General features: G+C 42.4%; 1 protein-coding gene across 1 annotated transcript in view; it reads left to right on the top strand.

Moving 5' to 3' along the window:
• The window catches only part of LOC310772868 (uncharacterized protein), a 32,577-nt gene that overhangs the window by 2,638 nt on the left and 9,455 nt on the right, over positions 1–20,484 (top strand). Inside the window, exons 3-8 of the mRNA XM_083632807.1 lie at positions 3,877–4,335; positions 5,029–5,093; positions 5,385–5,564; positions 7,944–8,252; positions 15,487–15,622; positions 19,709–20,025. Of these exons, the coding sequence (XP_083488933.1) occupies positions 3,877–4,335; positions 5,029–5,093; positions 5,385–5,564; positions 7,944–8,252; positions 15,487–15,622; positions 19,709–20,025 (1,466 nt within the window). The remainder of the gene's footprint in view (positions 1–3,876; positions 4,336–5,028; positions 5,094–5,384; positions 5,565–7,943; positions 8,253–15,486; positions 15,623–19,708; positions 20,026–20,484) is intronic.

The following is a 20,484-nucleotide window of genomic DNA, read 5'->3' on the forward strand; positions in this document are numbered from 1 at the left end:
GCGAGGGTCTTTGATCTTCTATCTCCAAATTCCTGATAGCCTAAATAGGCTAAATAAATACATAGGCTTACATAGGCTACATTAATAAATAAATAAAGAACTTTCTCCCTCTCTCTCTCTCTCTCTCTCTCGATCCCTCCCTCTTTCTTTCTCTCTCTCTCTCTCTCCTCGCATGGACATAGCCTACAATGTAGGTCTAACAAAACGCATTCTTATAATCATATAGGAAAATCTCCATCCCGAGAGGCTATTAGCCTATCAGAGTGTCTGCTGGCCAATCCAGGAAATTTGACAATACTATTTGGACCGTTTGATTTGTGGCTGTGTGAACACAAACGAACCAAGGCACAAATGCAACAATTGTATCAATTAAGTACCTGAATCGGAACAAAGCAAACGACCTACAGGTGTGAATACACCCTAAGATTGGATTTCACTACGTGGTCGCAACCAGGTGAGGGCGCAATGGCACTATGAGACAGAGAAAACTGAACAGAACGCCTCTGGGTGGGGCTATGGGCGTGGCCTCAGTGGGCTGGCTGCGGTGAGAACAGCAACAGCACATTTTCAGCTGACGCCTCGTACACACCATGAAACGCTCGGCGGCATGCCTCCTGTGAAAGCCGCTTTGACGCTGCATCTTGATAGGCTGTCTTGCTCTATTTCCGTGTCTGATTGGTCCATTTAAACCTCGCGCCCCCTGCCGCTGGAACCGCCCAGCGCCTCTAGTCTGCGACAGCGAAACGCTGGGCGGTTCCAGCGGCAGGGGGCGCGAGGTTGAAATGGACCAATCAGACACGGAAATAGAGCAAGACAGCCTATCAAGATGCAGCGTCAAAGCGGCTTTCACAGGAGGCATGCCGCTGAGCGTTTCATGATGTGCACGTACCGTGAGTCAGCAGTCAGCCCTGCACTATCCTGGTTTTCCTCCTACCTGTCTGACCGCACATTCCAAGTCCTCTGGCGAGAAACTCTTTCACAGCCCTGCACTCTCACCACCGGTGTCCCCCAAGGTTCAGTCTTAGGTCCATTTCTCTTCCTTCTTTACATGCACTCCCTTGGCCATATAATTTCATCCCACGGTTTCACCTATCACTCCTACGCCGATGACACCCAGCTTTACATTTCATTTCCCCCCTCTGACACACATATCAAATCACGCATCTCCTCCTGCCTCAGAGACATCTGTGAGTGGATGTCTGCTCACCATCTGAAACTCAACCTCTCAAAAACTGAACTCCTCCTCATCCCCAGTAAAGACTGCCCTCTGACTAGGGGTGTCACGATACACTCAGTTCACGATACGATACGTATCACGATACTGGGTTCACGATAACGATACGATACGATACGATTTTAACAATATTTTTTTAAACTTGAATAATGACAATATATGACTGGAAAAGTAGTATTTTATTTGAAATGCACAAATACAAAACATGCTGTTGTGGGAAATTGTTATTACAATAACAACTAGAAAAAACATGAGATTGGAGATAAGGCTTATCTTGAAATAGAATGAGTTACACCGTCACTTAGATTTACTTTGAACTAAAAGGTTTCTCAGCAGTATAAATTCTCATTATGCATCTTCAGTTTTTCTTCAAACTCAAACAACAAGACTTTTCTTAATCTATTTTTTATGCATCTTTAGTTTTTCCTGTCAAGTAAACAGTTTTGCCAGAAACTCAATTGAATGGTTTCTCTCCTGTATAACTTCTCATGTGTCTCTTCAGAGACTTGTTCAACTGAACTACTTTCCACACATTGAACTTTAACAAACAAAGACGTTTCTTAGTCTATTTTTTGAAAGAAAAAAAAAAAAAAAAAAATTTTTTTTTTTTTTTTTTTTTTGCGATATGAGATTTCATCTCAACGATACATATCGTGACGTTTTACTATCGCGAAATTTCGTGGGACGATATATTGTGACACCCCTACCTCTGACCGATCTTTCCATCTCCATCAATAACACCACTGTAGCCCCTTCCCCATCTGCCAAGAACCTTGGAGTAATAATCGATAACCATCTTTCCTTCTCCAATTTTATTGCAGCAACGGCACGTTCCTGTAGGTTCTCCCTCTATAATATTCGTAAAATTCGCCCATTTTTAACATTAGCCGCAACACAACTTCTCGTCCAAGCACTTGTCATATCTCGCCTTGATTACTGTAATGTCCTCCTCGCCGGTCTCCCTGCCTCCGCTACTCATCCCCTTCAGCTAATCCAGAACGCTGCAGCCCGCCTGATCTTTAATCAACCAAAATTCTCCCATGTCACTCCCCTTTTCCGTGACCTTCATTGGCTACCCATCTCAGCACGCATCAAATTCAAGACTTTAGTACTGACCTTCAAGGCAGTTCACTCTACAGCTCCTCCATACTGTATCTACAATCCACGATCAAATTCCAAACCCCCCACCGTTACCTCCGCCCCTCCACCAGTGCAGGCCGTCTCACCCCTCCGCCGCTCCATGGACCATATCGCTGCACTTCACGACTGTTCACACACCTCGCACCAAAATGGTGGAACGAACTCCCCCCCGCAATCAGAACCACAGAAACACTACCCTCTTTCCGCAAAAAACTAAAAACACATCTTTTTATATCCCATCTGACTCCCCCCTGACTGACTTTCCTCAGGCACCACCTTTTCTTTGTTTTTAAACAATGGATTATTAGACTTGACAATTTGTTTCACCTGATTATAGCATGAATCATTTAATTAATTTATTATTGCTGTCTATTCATATTATTATTGCTGTCTATTACTGCTGTTTATGCTGTCTGTTTGTTGCTGGTTTGTACTGTTTTTCTATCAGTTTTTTATTGCTATGCTGTACATAATCTCTGTACGTCGCTTTGGATAAAAGCGTCTGCTAAATGCCAATAAAGTAAAGTAAAGTAAAGTAAAGCCAGCCCAGATGAGGAAATTAAGCGAGTGAAGCGAAGTAACATAACATTGACAACCTTTCACGGCTTGTGCACACATAGGCGATTTTTTCCACGTGGAGACGCCTGCTCTGGCCTGGCTGTTCGCTTGGTGCTGCAGCTTGATTGGGTGACTTGCTGTCTGTCCGTCTTCAATTGATTGATTTCAAATTGGCCCCTCCTCTCGTCGCTGCCGTCCGCTGCTCATCGCCTTGCAAAGCATGCTGGGATACCTGGTGAGTGGCGACGTATCAATACAAAATGAATGGGCAGCAGCGACAGCAGGCGTCTCTACACGCAAATATGGTCGCTGCAGTGTGCCCAAGGCGTTCTGGTCAGAGTCACAAGATTGAAGGTTTCCGGGAATAGTTACAAATTAGGGGTTTTTCCATTATATGCTGCATGGTAATAATATTGAACACGGTCTTGATCTGTTAAAAATACTTTTGGAACCATAGAAAAATGTTTTACCTGGGCACTTCACACAGACTACCAAAAGCAAGAAGCACTCTTTTCCATCTGCATGCTTATTACAGGGGGGAATAGAGCTCAACGGGCACGTGACTTTTCGTGACGTAATTTGTCCCGAAAGTCAGTTCCGCATTCATTTTCTCCATAGACATTTAGATGAATCCTTATATAACGAGTTTTAAGGCTGGAACCAAGCCAACCCGTGACCTACTAAATCGTGAGTGACCATAAAACATTTGGTTTAAGCAAGAACAAAAAATAACAACGGGGGGGGGGGCGATTTATTTTCCTGTTATTTTTTGTTTTTTGTTATTGTTTGTTTGGAGGGGCCAATTTGAAATCAACCAATTGAAGACGGAAGGACAGCAATATAATCACAATATGATTTGTTTTGCATATCATGCAGCCCTAGTAGAGATGGAAATTTGCTGTTGAATGTTGTCTTTGAATAACTGCCAGTTTAACTTCCTGCAGGAGAAGGCTCTGTGTGTGACTGGGAGCTTCCCTCCACCTCAGCAGAGCTTGGTGTGACTGGCCGCAGGTTGAAGGCACGTCACCGCTGCTCGCTGTGCGGCAGAGAGTTCTCGCGGCCGTACCGCCTGGTGCAGCACATGACCACACACTCGGGCGACAAGCCGCACAGCTGCTCCGTGTGCGGGAAGCGCTTCACGAGGAAACTCAGCGTGCTTGTCCACCAGAGGGTGCACACGGGCGAGAGGCCCTACTCCTGCTCCGAGTGCGGGGCGAGCTATGCCCAGCCGGGCTGCCTGCGCCGCCACCGGCTACGCCACGCCAAAGAGAAACCCTACCGCTGCTCCGTGTGCAGCCGCGGCTTCGTGCAGCGCCGCTACCTGGTGCAGCATGAGCGCACGCACACCGGGGAGAGGCCCTTCCCCTGCCCGCTCTGCCCCAAGCGCTTCGCCTCCACCCAGGGTAGGAACTAGGAAATTAACTTTTTCCCCAAATTTGTTTTTTTTTTACATTTTGGATAATTTCCAGGGCGATTTTATAATTTTGGGGGGAAATACCTTAGTTCTTCTATTCAACGACTCGTATCCAAGCATATTTTATTTCTAAACGTATCATCTGGGTTGCATTGCTCAACAGGCCTGCCACTATAGTAAGGTGTCTCCAGATGTACTGTCTGTACATGTTGCTATCCAGTACATGTTGCTATTCCAGTATCCAACCCAAAACAGTAGACTCTTTAACAGCTTTTTTAGGCCCTGCAGACCGGGAGAGGGTCAGTTTCTAAATTATTTCATATCAAACAGCTTCGGTTTGCCTCATGTTATTGCTAGTGAACTAGCTGGCCAGATAGCTTGCACTGCCTGTCACTGAAGTAAATAATACCACTAGTAGCAGGAGGGGGCAGGGGTTGTGTGCAGGTATGGATGCCTAGCTGGCCATTTTCGAGTTGCGCTTTGCAAATACAGACCAAAATTCGGACACGCTTGCAAATAGAGAGTAACATTAAAATACAGAAACTCTTTATTTTATGGGGGCATTTAAAAGAGCCTGTCATCCCAATTCCAAGGGCAATTACATTTTTTAATAAACAATCTTTTATGGGCATTTGTGCCCAGACTGAGACCCCGCTAATTTCCTACTTTGCCTCCACCACAGGCCTGAAGGACCACCAAAGGGTGCACAGCCAGGATAACCTGCACCCCTGCTCCTTCTGCCACAAGGTTTATTTTTGTTTTTATTGCCTTGCTTTTAATTAATTTGCCTGTATTTATATGTATTTTATTATTATTTGTATTCATTCGTATTGCTCTTGCTCCAAGTTATTTTATTCCAGTTTTATCCCTTTTATCGCCTTATGACTTTACCTCTTTTATTTCTCTATGATTTTATTATTTCTTATTTTAAGAATTTTCTTTTAATCCTCCCTATTTTTGTCTTTGAGCTGTATTTTATGTTATTAAAGGTGGTATATAAATAAAGTTTAGTTCATTACTATTTTTATTATTATTAAGGTGTTCTCCACGCCCTCATCGTTCCGCGACCACGTGCGGCTGCACACCGGGCAGAAGCCACACGCCTGCCCCCTCTGCTGGAAGAGCTTCAACCGGCCAGGCCTGCTGAGGAAACACATGAGGACACACGCCACAGAGGGAGACCGCGCCGGGCAGAGAGCACTAGGTGAAGATAGCAAGGTGAGACATGCCTGCTGCTAGAACTACACGTAAACATGATTAAGAGTTTCAAGGTTCGCACAGGTCCTCTTTGAAAGTTTGTGAATTTGAAAAATCAAAATCAAGGCATTAAATATTTTTTTTAAATAGACATGGGTCATTGAAAGTGCTTGCATTTTTTTGTTTTTCATGCATAGAGAATTACGAGGGGGCCGCCTCCGTCAAATTCCGCTCCGCCTTCAGCTCTCGACAAGTGAAAACAAAAACAATTTTCTAACAAGCGGCATTTGAAATTGCAACTAATACAGCACAGTTGAGAAGTGTTCACAGATTCAAGCCTCTCTCTTTTAAATGTCTGTGAGCTTCTGCTACGTCTCATTATAAAAATTCTCAGTGTTGTAACAGTAATTAACCTCGATCCGTGTCTCAAACTATGCTGTGTTGGGTCCTTGAATTTGGGGATTTGGGCCTTGAAAGAAGTGTGGAAACCCTGGTTTACAAAGTACTCTAACAACCAGATCATACAAATCATATCATATCATACAAAAGGTTAAAATAGAGGGATATGATCATCAATCATCAATATGATAAATTTTTTAAATGTTTACATTCACACAGGCATGTTTGGAAAAGTATAAAACATTTATTTGATCATTTCCAGGTCTTGAATAGTTTGAGAATTTGAAAGAATGTCTGGAAAATGTTGTGGTTCAGATTCAATACACACATAATTATAGATTTGATGTTGTTTGAGCCACTTTGAGTCCACAGTTTTTTCAGAATAATGTTCAGATAGATCACACAAAATACGACCCGCGGGCCCCAAATGTTCATGTCATTCTGGCCAATACTCCATTTCAGTCTGGAATATGGAATAGGCTATCTTTCAATAATATTTATGACTAAAAGGCTAAAAGTAATCTCTGTTCTACAGTCATTTCTTGTGGCCCTGGGGCCTGGGGCAAAATACGGCCCCAGGGCCGGACTCAAAGAAAAACAAAGCAACCCCCAAAAACTCAATAAAAGGCAGAATTATGTTAATAAATCTCATATGCTACAGCCATTGGATTTGTATCACTATTATATCAGGAGATTAACAAGAAATTACCAATCACAACGGCAAAAATCAGGAGTGTTGGCAGGTATAATCTCCAATGGGTGGCCCTTCGCTTACTTGATGTAAGTCAGTATGGCCCTCAGGAAAAAAATGTTGCCCACCCCTGAGATAGATGGATGCTCTTATGACGCAGCTGCTGTCAGCATGCCAAATCACATGCAGTCAAGAACAAGTCAAGTCACATCCGGTCATGATGTCATAGGATCTGCCTGGAAAAATATGGAGTTAAAAAAAAAAAAAAGTGTATAGGAACCCTGCCAATCAATCTCACATATTCTGAGATTTATGGCTGTGAAGAACAATCTTCATCTATGCCAGTGGTTTCTCAACTGGTGGGTCATTTTGAGTGGGTCACGGATGTTTGCATGAAAAAAAAAACACGTCTAATCCTTGAGGATGCCGGCCAATGGCTTTACTGCCTTTCAGAGGCTGTAGCAGGCTGACTTGTAGCTAGAATGACAATTCTGGTATGATATGAAACTAGAAGAACAATAGAAACTCACCGGTCGCGAGCACACTCAAATTTGATTAAAAAGTCACTGGCTGCAGGGCAAGCAAAGAGTTCAGTAGTGAGAAAAAGCCAGCAAAGGCCTTCCTCAGCGTTGGGAAGGCCTTTGGCTGAAACGTTCGTTGTTGCTGCTGCCCGGTTTTGAGGAACTATTAAAACCTGTGCTGGCTTTTTCTCACTATGAAACTAGAAGACCCAAGGCATCCATTGGTACCAACCATTTCATGCTAGCTTGTCGGGAGGGGGGCTAAATAATGCTCCAAATGTAAGCAACATTTTGGCAAGGGCATGGACATTTTCAAAATGGTCTGAATCAGAAATTGTGGTCACGACTTAATGACTAAGGAAAAATGTGGGTCGTAAACCTAAACCAGTTAAGAACCACCGATCTATACAGTGAACATAACCTAGCTAACCGGGCAAGATGTCTATCTGCCTAAATCATATTGAACACCAGACTAAACCCTCAAAACAAATCAAGGTCTGGAAAAAAGAATGGAACTTTTTGATCGAAAATGTGTAGGAACCCTGATCCTAGCAGCCAATGGCATCGCTGGAAAGACTTGAGTCTCAGAAATAAACAGAATTCTGCACAATCACACTTGGTTGTCACTGAAATTTTATTGGTCACATGGTATCCTCCTGGCTGTATTGATCCTGAAGCTCAGATCACATATGGAGTCATATCAGGAGAGAACCAGATTGTCCATCATCGTGACAGTGTCTGTGCTGTCGTTTTGTTTTACAAACCGTATGTTGTCTTCATCTCCCACAGGAAACGGCTCTGCACTGCTTCCTGTGTGAGAAAGACTTCTCCTCCTCAGAGAAGCTGCAGCAACACGAGCTCCTCCACCAGAGGGCGCCGCAGTATGTGTGCCACATCTGCAGCCAGGCTTTCAGCAGGACGTCCCGCCTGCAGGAGCACGTGAGGTCCCACACCGGGGAGAGGCCCTTCCAGTGCCTCGTCTGCAACAAACGCTTCTCCCTCCACAGAGTGTTCAGGAAGCACCAGGAGATCCACAGCCGACAGCCAGGGGCCGACATGCTGCCCACTAACGGCTCCCCACTGCCCGGGGACCAGCAGGTGAGGGGGCGGGGTTTATCTCTGATAGACAGGTGGCACAGGTGCAGACACTCTGTCACATATCAGACTTGAGTCACAATTTGAAATTGCTTGAGACTTGACTTGATGCATGAAGAGAAGACTTGAGACTTGACTTGATGCATGAAGAGAAGACTTGAGACTTGACTTGGGTTCTGGTAGTCTCTCAAGAGAGACGTGTTGGGTCCCGCAATTTACAAATGCTCCCACCTACCCGTCTGTACTTCACCAGCTCTCAAAATTCGTCAAAAAATAAGGCAGGATATCCGGTAAAAATAAGGCGGGATATCCGGTCAAAATAACGCGGGATATCTGGTCAAAATAAGGCGGGATATCCGGTCAAAATAAGGCGGGATATCCGGTCAAAATAAGGTGGGATATCCGGTCAAAATAAGGCGGGATATCCGGTCAAAATAAGACAGGATATCTGGCCAAAATAAGACAGGATATCTGGTCAAAATAATACAGGATATCTGGTTAACACTTTCAGTGCCACGGCCCTTGGGCAAAAGGTTGCTTGCTGTGCCACATAGGCCGCAATGCATTTTAAAACAGTCATATAATTTTTTTAATAATTACTATGTAAACACTGAACACGCACAAATAACGATGAGACTCTCTTCTATCACCTGCAAAAAAAAGTTTATTGATCCCATTTTCCGTTCTTTAGTTATGAGCCGGAGAAGATAGCTTGATTGAACGAAAAACATACCTTTTTTTCTACGAGCTGAGATAATGAGCCTTTTGTGAAATTAAACATTTCAAGCACATCTCTGACTCTGAAGCTAATTTTCTGATGTCTGGGTCTGTCTGGGTGAAGTGTATGCTGCTCTGCTGCTCTCCGTGCTCCCCCCCCCCCCCCCCCTCAACTGCACACGCCTCCTGGGTGTGTCTTATGTGTCTGGTGGCTCTCAGTCTCTGCTGAGTTTGCTGCGCACACACAGTGAATGGTGCGCGACATTCAGCTTTTTGGTTCCGCGTGTGTTTGTCACGGGCTGGCATGCTTCCAGTTCGGAATAATAATGCTGATTATGTGAATGTGCTGTTGCAGCGTACATGGAAGTGCTCAGTTGTGACAGCGGATGCTGCTGCTGGGGGCACAGCTGGCGTTGTGCTCGTTTATGGAGGCACGTCGATGCATACGGACGGATGCAATGCGATTTCCTCATTTTCACCAGTGACTATTTCTGTGTGTTTGGCTCCTTTTTCTCTGATCAGGAGAGTGCTGTCGCCACCTAATGGGTTTGTAAAATAGGTTATCGACCTCCAATAGCTACAATATTGTTAGAGGCGACGTAAGAAGCTTAGATCGACACCCCCCCGTCAAAAAAACAATTTGGAGTTATGACGCCATTTGGCGTCGCTGGCACTGTACGGTAAATTTCTAATGACGCCATATGGCGTCGCTGGCACTGAACGTGTTAAAATAAGACAGGATATCTGGTCAAAATAAGACAGGATATCTGGTCAAAATAAGACAGGATATCTGGCCAAAATAAGACAGGATATCTGGCCAAAATAACACAGGATATCTGGCCAAAATAAGGCGGGATATCTGGACAAAATAAGACAGGATATCTGGTCAAAATAAGACAGGATATCTGGTCAAAATAACGCAGGATTCCGGTCAAAATAAGGCGGGATATCTGGTCAAAATAAGACAGGATATCTGGTCAAAATAAGGCGGGATATCTGGTCAAAATAAGACAGGATATCTGGTCAAAATAAGACAGGATATCTGGCCAAAATAACGCGGGATATCTGGTCAAAATAAGACAGGATATCTGGTCAAAATAAGACAGGATATCTGGTCAAAATAAGACAGGATATCTGGCCAAAATAAGACAGGATATCTGGCCAAAATAACGCGGGATATCTGGCCAAAATAATGTGCAATATCCGGTCAAAATAATGCGGGATATCCGATCAAAATAATGCAGGATATCCGAGCAAAATAAAGCGGGATATCCAGTCAAAATAACGCGGGATATCCGGTCAAAATAATGTGGAATATATTCTAGTTCACATACCTGGGTATTCAGTGCACCTATTTAATAATGTATGCAAAAAAAGAAATCACAAAAATCTAATTTCCGTAGTTTTTCACACTTTTTCACATCAAAAGACCATTTTTCAGGATTTAATTCATAACTTTAATCTATGGTATGGTGAAGTAACGAAGTACTATCAAATTTCTACCCCATTTCAACCAATCAGATCACGACATGACAGCTGTCAATCAATCTTCATTTCGATGAGAAAATTCTGCAGGCAAGATGGCCGCCTAGTGCCTGTAACATGGCAGAATTTCTAGCCCATAAATTAACTAATAACCTTGCAAATAAGTATGTAACATACAAAATAAAACAAACTGTAATGTCTTTATTTGAATGCAAAGACATTCAAATAATCATTAAACTCGCATTCCAGGAATAACGTTAACGTCCGCGGGTCTTACCCCGGGCCCTTGGATATTCCAGGCCGGCAGGCGGCACATTTGCCTCGAACAGCACTACACGCGGAGCCAGCCAGTTCCTCGGTTCTCTGCGGATCCCAGTCGCGTAGCGCCGCAACACGCTGAATCCCACTCGATTTGGGGGTAGAACACGCCAGGATTGGCCAACGCCAAATCCAGTCCCGAGAATTGTCAAATCAAATCATCGACACGCTATCGCCCGCCTCTCTCAGTCAAGATTTGTTTTCAGTCCGATACGTCTCAGACCCTCGCGCCACTTGGGTTCAGCTTGTCTTTAAAGGAACACTCCGCCCATTTTCAACCAGCTTTGTATCATTAGAACATCAGTAGTATATCAGAAAACTGTAAACGGTTTTGAAGTCTGTCATTTAATTTGACAGTTATTGAGTGTTAAAGTGTGGACCAGTGACATCACTGGTCCACACTAACTCAAATTAATAACTCATTAACTCAAATCAACTCTCAATCACTGTCAAACTAGATGAATGATGAATAATTTGACAGTTATCGAGAGTTGATTTGAGTTAATGAGTTATTAATTTGAGTTAGTGTGGACCAGTGATGTCACTGGTCCACACTTTAACACTCAATAACTGTCAAATTAAATGACAGACTTCAAAACCGTTTACAGTTGTCTGATATACTACTGATGTTCTAATGATACAAAGCTGGTTGAAAATGGGCGGAGTGTTCCTCCCTCCTAGTCCATCTGATGGACTTTTCCTGTATTCGCGTATGGGCCGTTTCGACATTTTTTGAGTATATGGTCTTAAACTAAGGCTAGGTATTTTTTTGGGGGTATTTGACAAAAATCAATCATAGTTATCAAATTTATACGATCCTAAGACCTATTTTCAAAAATACTCCTCAATCTCGCGTTGGTCCATCTGATGGACCCATTGACTTCCATTGAAACCACTCTATTGGTACTCCCAGCAAATTTTCACAAAATTAATTTATTTCATTTATTTCAGCGGGCATCCTGGACCAAATACCTTGAACTTTGACCTTAATATCTAACCTTGGAGTTGGTAGAAATTTTGGGGGAGTTACATGGTCTCAAAGTCCATTGCATAGTTGTCCCATTGATTTCAATGTTAATTTTGCACAAAAAGAACATTTTTTTTTGACTTCCAGCAAATCTTTCAAAAAATCATTATTTCCTTGATGTTACACATCTCACCTTGACTCAAGCGGTTAAAATTGTAGTTTCTAATGTGTTTGCCTATTTCCCCATATTCCCCCAGTTTTGGCATAGCAATCAATTCCATACAGTTTACATGAAATGTAAAAAAAAACTGATTCCTATGCCAAAGATGGGAAAATATTATAAAACTGAATTTGACAGTCCACACTACTGATTTGAAGCCTTTAGACCAGGATAGATGCTGGACTAAAGCTCGTTTGTGTTTTTTGGGGAAAATGGCTGGTAGTCCAAAACATGCGCTTTTTGGATTTTTGGCTCAAAATATGAAAAAATACTATTTTTACAAAAAATACAAAAACCCACTGATGATGTCACAATGTCTGTGACATCATCAGTAATGTCATCAGTGACATATTATTGACAAAAAATCATCTCATGACATCACTGATGATGTCATAGGCTAGTGATGTCATAGCTATTGTGACATCATGCCTGCGAATCTTTGATACTAGGCATCTTGCAGTGGTGACTTTTGTAAAACACCCCTTTTTTTTTTTTTTACTGTACTTACTGTACACTGGCATTTGAGGGGTTAAAATTCGAATAGGTATGAAATGTTGGTATGAGGTATTAGGGAAGAAGTTACCAATGAATTATAAACAGTCAAAAATTTAAAAATTTAAATTAATATTTATAAATTAGTACAGTATTCCCGTCAAGGTCCATCAGATGGACCAACGCGAGTTTGAGGATTCCGCGCCTGCAGGGTACAAGGGTTAAGATCTCAGACTGGAAAACAAACTAGTCCAGCGGTTCCCAACCTTTTCCGACTCAGGGCCCACTTAAAAATCTCAAAACTTTTCACGGCCAACCCCTGACCCCATTAAAAATATGGAGGCCAAATAATGTGTTCTCAGAGCAATTTTTATTTTCCACAGTCACTAACACAGCATCTGAAACATGTTGCAGCATTTTCAGTGTTAGTTTTCAAGGAGGTGTCCATCAGCAAGTTTTTGTCCCCCCCCCCTGAACTAGTCAAATCCTACCTAGCTAGCTGCTGAGCAGTAATGGAAATTGGACAAGATATTTTTATTTTTATTTTCGTGAACATGTGTCAAATACCATCAAACTTCCTTCGGGTCTGAAGTGTTTTTTCTTTGGAAAATGACAACTTCCTCTGTCCAAATTACTCCCTGTGTCCAAATTACTCCCTCTGTCCAAATTGTAATGGGTAGGGTTGTAGCGGTACTAAATTTCTGTTTCGGTGCCGGTACCAATTTGTATTTCGATACTTTTCGATACTTTTCGATACTTTTTGTAAAAAAAAAAGTGAAACTGTCCAATGTCAAGATTTGGCTTTATTTTAAGAGTTTGGGAACAATTACACCAATAAATTGGTGTGGCATTTAAATGCTGAACAAAACAAACCTTTTGAGCAGTGAGAATACCGGTAAGTAAAATAAAGTAATGCCAGTTGTTGGAGAAAAATATAAGAAAATAAAATGACCATAAAACACTAGCCTATAGCAGCAAAAACTCAGAGAAACACCAATAACAACAATAAATAAATAATTGGTGGCATTTAAATTCTGTCTAACTTTTACTTGTCAAATAAGTACACACTCAGTAACATAACACAAATCTTTTGAACAGTGGGAAATGGGAATAAGTAAAATAAATAATAATATAATAAAACACTATAGCAGCAGAAACTCAAATCTTTTTTTCTTCAACAAGCAGCATAACTGGCTTCATATTCCCATTCTGTCCCCCAGCCTACTCAGTCTAAACCCTAGTTCTCCTATGGGTGGTAGACAGACTCACTGTTTGGCTGACTCTCAGTTTACTCACTCAGTCCCTCCCATCCCAATGTCTTCTTCAGGTTCCTAGCCAAGAAAACGAGGGTGTCAACATGTTCCTCGGTCAGTCTAGATCTTGTTGGACTGCAGATATTCCCAGAAGTACTGAAAACACGTTCAGATGCACAGCTTGATGCTGGAATACAGAGATATTGTCTAGCAAACTGAGCTAAGATGGGCAGGTCTGTCTGGTGTTGCTTCCACCATGCCAGGGGATCCTCTGCAGGGCTGATGTCTCTAAATTGTTTATACTCAGTAATCTCAACTTCCAGTTTAGCACTTCTTGTCATGGGTGGGGCATTCCGGCAGTATTACTCACAGTTTACATCTAACGTTATGTAGGCTACTTTCACGCATACTTCAGTCAGGGTTATCGACAGTCCATATTAGGGATGTCAATTTTCGGTTAATTTCACTTTCGATTAACCGACGCTAATAATCGATTAACCTATCGGTTAATTCATAATTTTTTAATAAAAAAAAAAAAAAAAAAAAAAAAATTTTTTTTTTTTTTTTTTTGTCTATTTACTCAATGAACTCATGCCCAAACAAGGCGTGTCTATTTAGATGCTGAAATGTTAATGCTTTTTGTGTTAGAATTTCTAACACAAAAAGCATTAACAAGCATTAACAAAAAGCATCAACATTTCAACACAAATTCTTTTTGTGTTAGAATTTCTAACACAAAAAGCATTAACATTTCAGCATCTAAATAGACACGCCTTGTTTGGGCATGAGCTCATTGAGTAAATAGACCAAAAAAAAAAAAAAAATTTTTTTTTTTTTTTTTTTTTTTTTTTTTAAATATTAACTGATAGACCGACAGCAATAACCGAACAACGACGTTAGCGACGGTTAATCGATTAACGGTTAACCGTTGACATCCCTAGTCCATATTATTGCCTCTGCATGTTTCCCGACGCTACAGTGAGCGCTCGTTAACTAACGTTACTGCGGAGTCCGCTGTTAGTACAGCGGAGTCCGCTGTAACGTTAGTACAGCGGAGTCCCGCTGTAACGTTAGTTAATGAGAGCATTAACGAGCGCATTTTCTCACTGTAGCGTCGGGAAACGTGCAGAGGCAATAATATGGACTGTCGATAACCCTGACTGAAGTATGCGTGAAAGTAGCCTACATAACGTTAGATGTAAACTGTGAAAGGGCACAGCTGCTGCTACTAACTGGGCTGGGAGAGGCTTTGTGTTTAGCCATAGCCTACTTTGCTAGTTTGCTTTTAATGTGCGCGGGTCTGCTCAGTGCTCAGCTGCTTTTTTTCCTCAAACTCTTTTCCTCACCGCTTGACATGTGGATATGACGTCACTCACTCCGGCGCATTTTCCTTAAAGAGACAGGCTCATATTGACCATTATCAGTCATAGCAGCGGTCGGAAAAGTATCTGTTCTTTTTAAATCTTAGTATAGAACCGTTTCTACAGCAATAGCACCGCGGTTCGGGGGTAGTACCGGTAGTACCTACATCCCTAGGTTGAAGTACAGACCGTCTCTGGAGCATTCGAAGATTGTGGATGAGAGAGACTGGCTTGAGAGACTTGGGTTCTGGTGACTTGGAACTTAATTCTGACTTGTACTGTCTTTGATGACTTGAAAAGGTTTCTAAACTTTCTTGACTTGAGGTCTTGTGTTTGTGTAAATGACTTGGATCGATAGTGATGAGATTTGTTCCAGCAGATGACTGAATTTAAATTCTGTTTTCTGAATGGGTCTTTGTTGCAGGTATCGGATGCTCGCCTCGTCTTGTCTGACCGCTCTCCGCCTGCCGGCTGTAATGGGCTGCAGGGCCGGACAGCTGAGGACCTAGAGGAGGACAGGCAGTCCACAGCTGTGACTGAAGCTCTGCACTTCCAGCCCGGTGAGCATGGACTGCCAAACACGTCGAGGTCTAAACACACATAACTGTACAATACAGTAAAAATGCACATAATGTACAGTGCCTGCAGACAAAACCCAAAGACTACAAGTTAACATGCATGTCACCAGAGAAATGATGCTAGATTGTCATTCATTCATGACTATAATGTGAACAATCAGTACATGTTTTTTATTTTGTTTTTATTTTAATACTTTGGTTTATTGAATGAATGAAATTAATGAATTTGATTTGACATATGTTAAAATACATGATGAATAGAAGCCCATACACAAGTATAAAATTCTCAAGGAATTCACACATGAGCACATGAATCAATAACGGTATAAGAGCACTTGTAAATGACAGTGTGTTGGGTCATAATACAAAAACCCAGGGTACTGTATAGCCACTTTCAGACATGAACTCCGGGTCAGGTCAGGGTTGCTTGCCCTGAGCCTGACCCGGGGGATACGTGTACCCTTTCAGACATGAGGCATGTTGCTTTCATACATGTGGAGCACCTCTGGGTGTAAAGTAGAGAGGGGCGGGGGTGGGGGGAATTTGGCCATGACCACACAATGGGGAGTTGTGAAAACTGACCACACAGCTGCACTTCACTGTCTGAGCATAGCCTTAAGTGAACGCATTGACATTCAACAAACTATCACGACATGCAGAGTCCAAAAACAAGTTGCTAAAAATACATAATGGGCGAAACCTGCCTAACATTCAAGGCATATAATCGTTTGCGCATAACGTTAGTAATTAATTAAACAACCCTACAACTCACGCCCAGATGCATCGATTTCCTCGAGTCTCAAGCGCTACAAAGAAAACAGGTCTTTGCTATGTTCAGTCCGAAAATGCATCAATCCTACTAGAATTATGCAGAATACTAGTCTCGCTGGTAGGGATGGGGCCGATCCGATCCAATATCGGTATCGGGTGCCGATATGGCACTAATTCACGGATCGGATCGGATCGGAATTGGGGGATTTTTTTTTTTTTTTTGCAATTCCAGCACAAAGCTGGCCGTAATTTGTGTAATAATGTATAATAGTATCCTTCTTTGCCTTGTATATTTTCTTAATTTTGTCTGCTTTTTGCAAGGTATATTTAAAAAAAAAACTTTAATTGGCCAAATCTTTGCCTATACTGTATATTCAAGAAAAATATTGGTATCGGCATAATATCGGTATCGGCAGATATCCAAATTCAGGTATCGGAATCGGATCGGAAGTGAAAAAAGTGGATCGGTGCATCCCTACTCGCTGGCCAGCCTCCTCTCCCTTCCGTCCGAGGAGTCTGGCGCCGCAGGTTTCCATAACTGGGATAAACCCTCCCCTGCTCTACTCTGCTCTCCCATTTGAGCGACTGTTTCGGTGGTAGCCGGATATCCGCTCCCGGCTTATTACAAGCTCTGTCATTGGCTCCGACCATGTCAATCAGAGCGGCTTCCACTCCCTCCTCCCTGTGTGTCGCTGTAAATAGTGCCCTGCCGCCTCAGTGAAAACAACAACGCTAACTAGCTAGCAAGCTAATGGCAGAAACCTACACGCCTCGGACGGAAGGGAGAGGAGTCTGGCCAGCGAGACTAGCAGAATACAGGAAGCTAGACATTTTTACCTTCAAAATAAAATCAATATTGTATTAGTAACAGAAAATCTGAACGGTCGACTCACTACGGGTTAAAATTGACTTTTCGAAGGGAGCAGATATTCTTCCAGTTTATCTCTGTTCTGTATCTTTCGGATCACACACACAAAAAAACATTACACATGCATTTACTTTATTTAATTGCCATTATTGCGAAGGTTATACCCGGAAGTTTCCGTTTTATACTGCCTGACTTGATGCTACTTGGAATTTGCGGTTCTGCACGTGAATCTTCACAAACGCTGTGTAAACATTAAATCAAAGGCATGGACGCAACCAGATCCAGATACCCTACCTAGCGATGTCCAATACTGGGAAGCAGGACGACCCTCGCGTCCAAAAATGCTCAATTTTAAATGTGTGCTGTGCGAAGCTATGCAGAAATGAAATAAGATCAAATCCATGAGCGTTTCAATCCAGCAACATGTAGCCTGTTGGTTGACACACACACGGAGCAGGTTTGAGCTTCATTTGGAAAAACTTAAACTGCATGATGTTTTTTTTCGCTCGCTCATTCACATAGACTATATAATAATAATCTGTCACGCTGGCTTTCTGTCTATCTCCCCCGCCTCATGAGCTGGCTACTTCACGGAGCTCTGGAGGGGAGGGGGACCAATCCGGCCATGTGGCTAGGTACGAGCCTAATGTCTCCTCCAGATAGTAGGAGGGTCGCGGGAGCGTGCATAGCTCACCAAAATGTGTTCATACATACAGCGCCATCCGGATGCCCTCTAGATAACTCCCGAGTTCCAAGGCATGTCTGAAAGCGGCGTATGAGAGCTGATTGGTGATAGGGCTGGGCGATTTATTGATAAAATCAATCAAATTAATATCTTGATATTTGTGACCAAATACCTCCATATACGGTAGATATTGTGGCAATATTGTAGGGATGACTATTGGTGCTTTCACAAAATATTTACACAATGAGATTTATGATAAATAATCATCAGTACAATGTTACAATTTCACTTAGCAGACGCTTTAATCCAAAGCTACGTACATCTGAGCTTTATACAACACAAGAATGATCTAGTCAGAATATAACAACATGAGTAAGTGCCGAGGCTAAGTTTGAGTCCGAACTGCCACCAGGCAGTGCACAGAGTGCATAGGAATGCATTATATCCACAGTAATGTGCATATAATGACTAAGTGGGTAAAGACAAATAATAGAGCAGCCAGAACAGTCTGGTAAGTTCACAAAAGGACATCACTTTACTTTAATGTAGGGGTAGGGGGGAAATTGATACGGCATAGTATCGCGATATTTTCTGTGGCAATATGTTGTATCGCACAAATGCCAAGTAACACGATATTTTATTATATACATAAATCATCAGATGCATGCAACATTTATGACAGTGTTGGTCAGTCTGTCTGCTTGACAATCTCATTTTGCTGCCATAAAAATGATTGAAGTGAGATGAACATACTGGAAACTTTATTTCATTATAAAACAGATGTTGACAAAGTTGTTTCCTTTAAGGGCATAATTTGCAGTTGAAAAAAACAATAATATTGTATCGTATATAGATGTATATCCCTGATTAGATACGTTAATTGTTATTTGTATCTGTTGCCTGTTGCTCTTTTCTATGTTTTGTTTTTATTTTCTGTGGACTCCTATTGTCAGCGTCTTTGGGTCATTGAAAAGTGTTATATGAAATAAATGAATTATTATTATGATTTATTATTGTGAGATAAGTATCGCAATAATATCGTATCATGGGGGCTCTGGTGATAGTAGTACTAGTAGGTAATTTATTTTAGTAGGTTTATTATTTATTATTTCGGTTAAATTAATCGATTCCCACCCTTACTGTGGCTCATTTGAACACACATTTCAGAAAAATCCCCCTTCATGATGTCAATAGAGCAATTGCCTTTGTGCCTTGTAGGGTTGGGTACCGAAACAAGGTACCAATATGGTACCAGTACTTTTACAACTAATGCTACCAGTACCGAATTGCAACCCAGATTTAGGTGCCTCATTTAGGTGCCATGCCCGAGCTGCCGAGTGAAATATCCGCCCTCCGGTGCTCCGAAACGGGCGCTGCACGCACCTTCACTAACATTCTAGGGCATAACACATAACATTATTGTTTGAAATCGTCTTTACAGCCTCTATAAATAAAGAAAATTGGTTTAAATATGTTTTAACTTTTTTTAAAGTACCGTTTCAGGCACCGGTACCGTTTTAGAAGTACCGTTTTAGCACCGGTATCGAAAAATATGAAATGATACCCATCCTTAGTGCCCTGGCATGTGGCCTTGTGCCCTAAAAAAAATGTGCGACGCCGAAGGCCAGATGGCCTTGCCCCTAAAATGACGAAATTCCCACCCAGCCTGTGGGGACCCCGGGCTGTATGTTTGACTCCCCCGATCTAAAGTGTATTTTACCTGTCATGTCACTGGTGCTGTCAGACTCAGACAAGCCTCCAGCGGGCAACAGCAAGAAGCAGCACATGTGTGGTGTGTGTGGGAAGAGCTTTCCCCGGCCGTGCCGGCTGAAGGAGCACCAGAAGCTCCACGCTGAGGAGAAGATACACGTCTGCTCGGCCTGTGGGAAGACCTTCTCCACCTCCACCAACCTGAGGGCCCACCAGAAGACCCACCTGACGGACAAGCCTCACGCCTGCAGCGTCTGCCCCAAGAGCTTCCTGAAGCCCTATCAGCTGAGGAAACACATGACCATCCACATCCGAGACGGACTCATCGACGCCACCGCACACGGCGCCAAGGTCAGCCTGCACTCTGTAGTTGGTTTTCCATCTAAATGTATTGTAAATCTTAAGAGTCTTCAGAAAATCGACCGAAGAAAATGCAAAGTTATGCGTGTTTCCATCCATGACTGTTATGCGAATATGAGGAGTTGCCTCATATGTGCCTCATATGAGGACGTGCCTTCTTGGCCTACAGGCAGCGGTCAAGCTCTATGAAAAACATATTAATATAAAGTTTATTGATTATTCACAAAGGCACACCATAAAATGCATTATCAGGCCCCACTCTTCAATTCGGCATACATAATAATCCACTGAGCAGTTCCAGTTAGTGAATAAAATGGCAATTCCATTTCCAGAAGTCAATTGCAGGTGGTCTAACCCTTCAAATTGTGCCTAAATATGTGCAGCTTATTTACCTTACAAGTGTGTTTAGTGTATGCCAGCATGTAGAGTGCATCCTACTGATTCATAAAA

The sequence above is a fragment of the Poromitra crassiceps genome (genome assembly GCF_964638095.1).
Source record: "Poromitra crassiceps genome assembly, chromosome: 1".
In the NCBI taxonomy this organism is placed as follows: Eukaryota; Metazoa; Chordata; class Actinopteri; order Beryciformes; family Melamphaidae; genus Poromitra; species Poromitra crassiceps.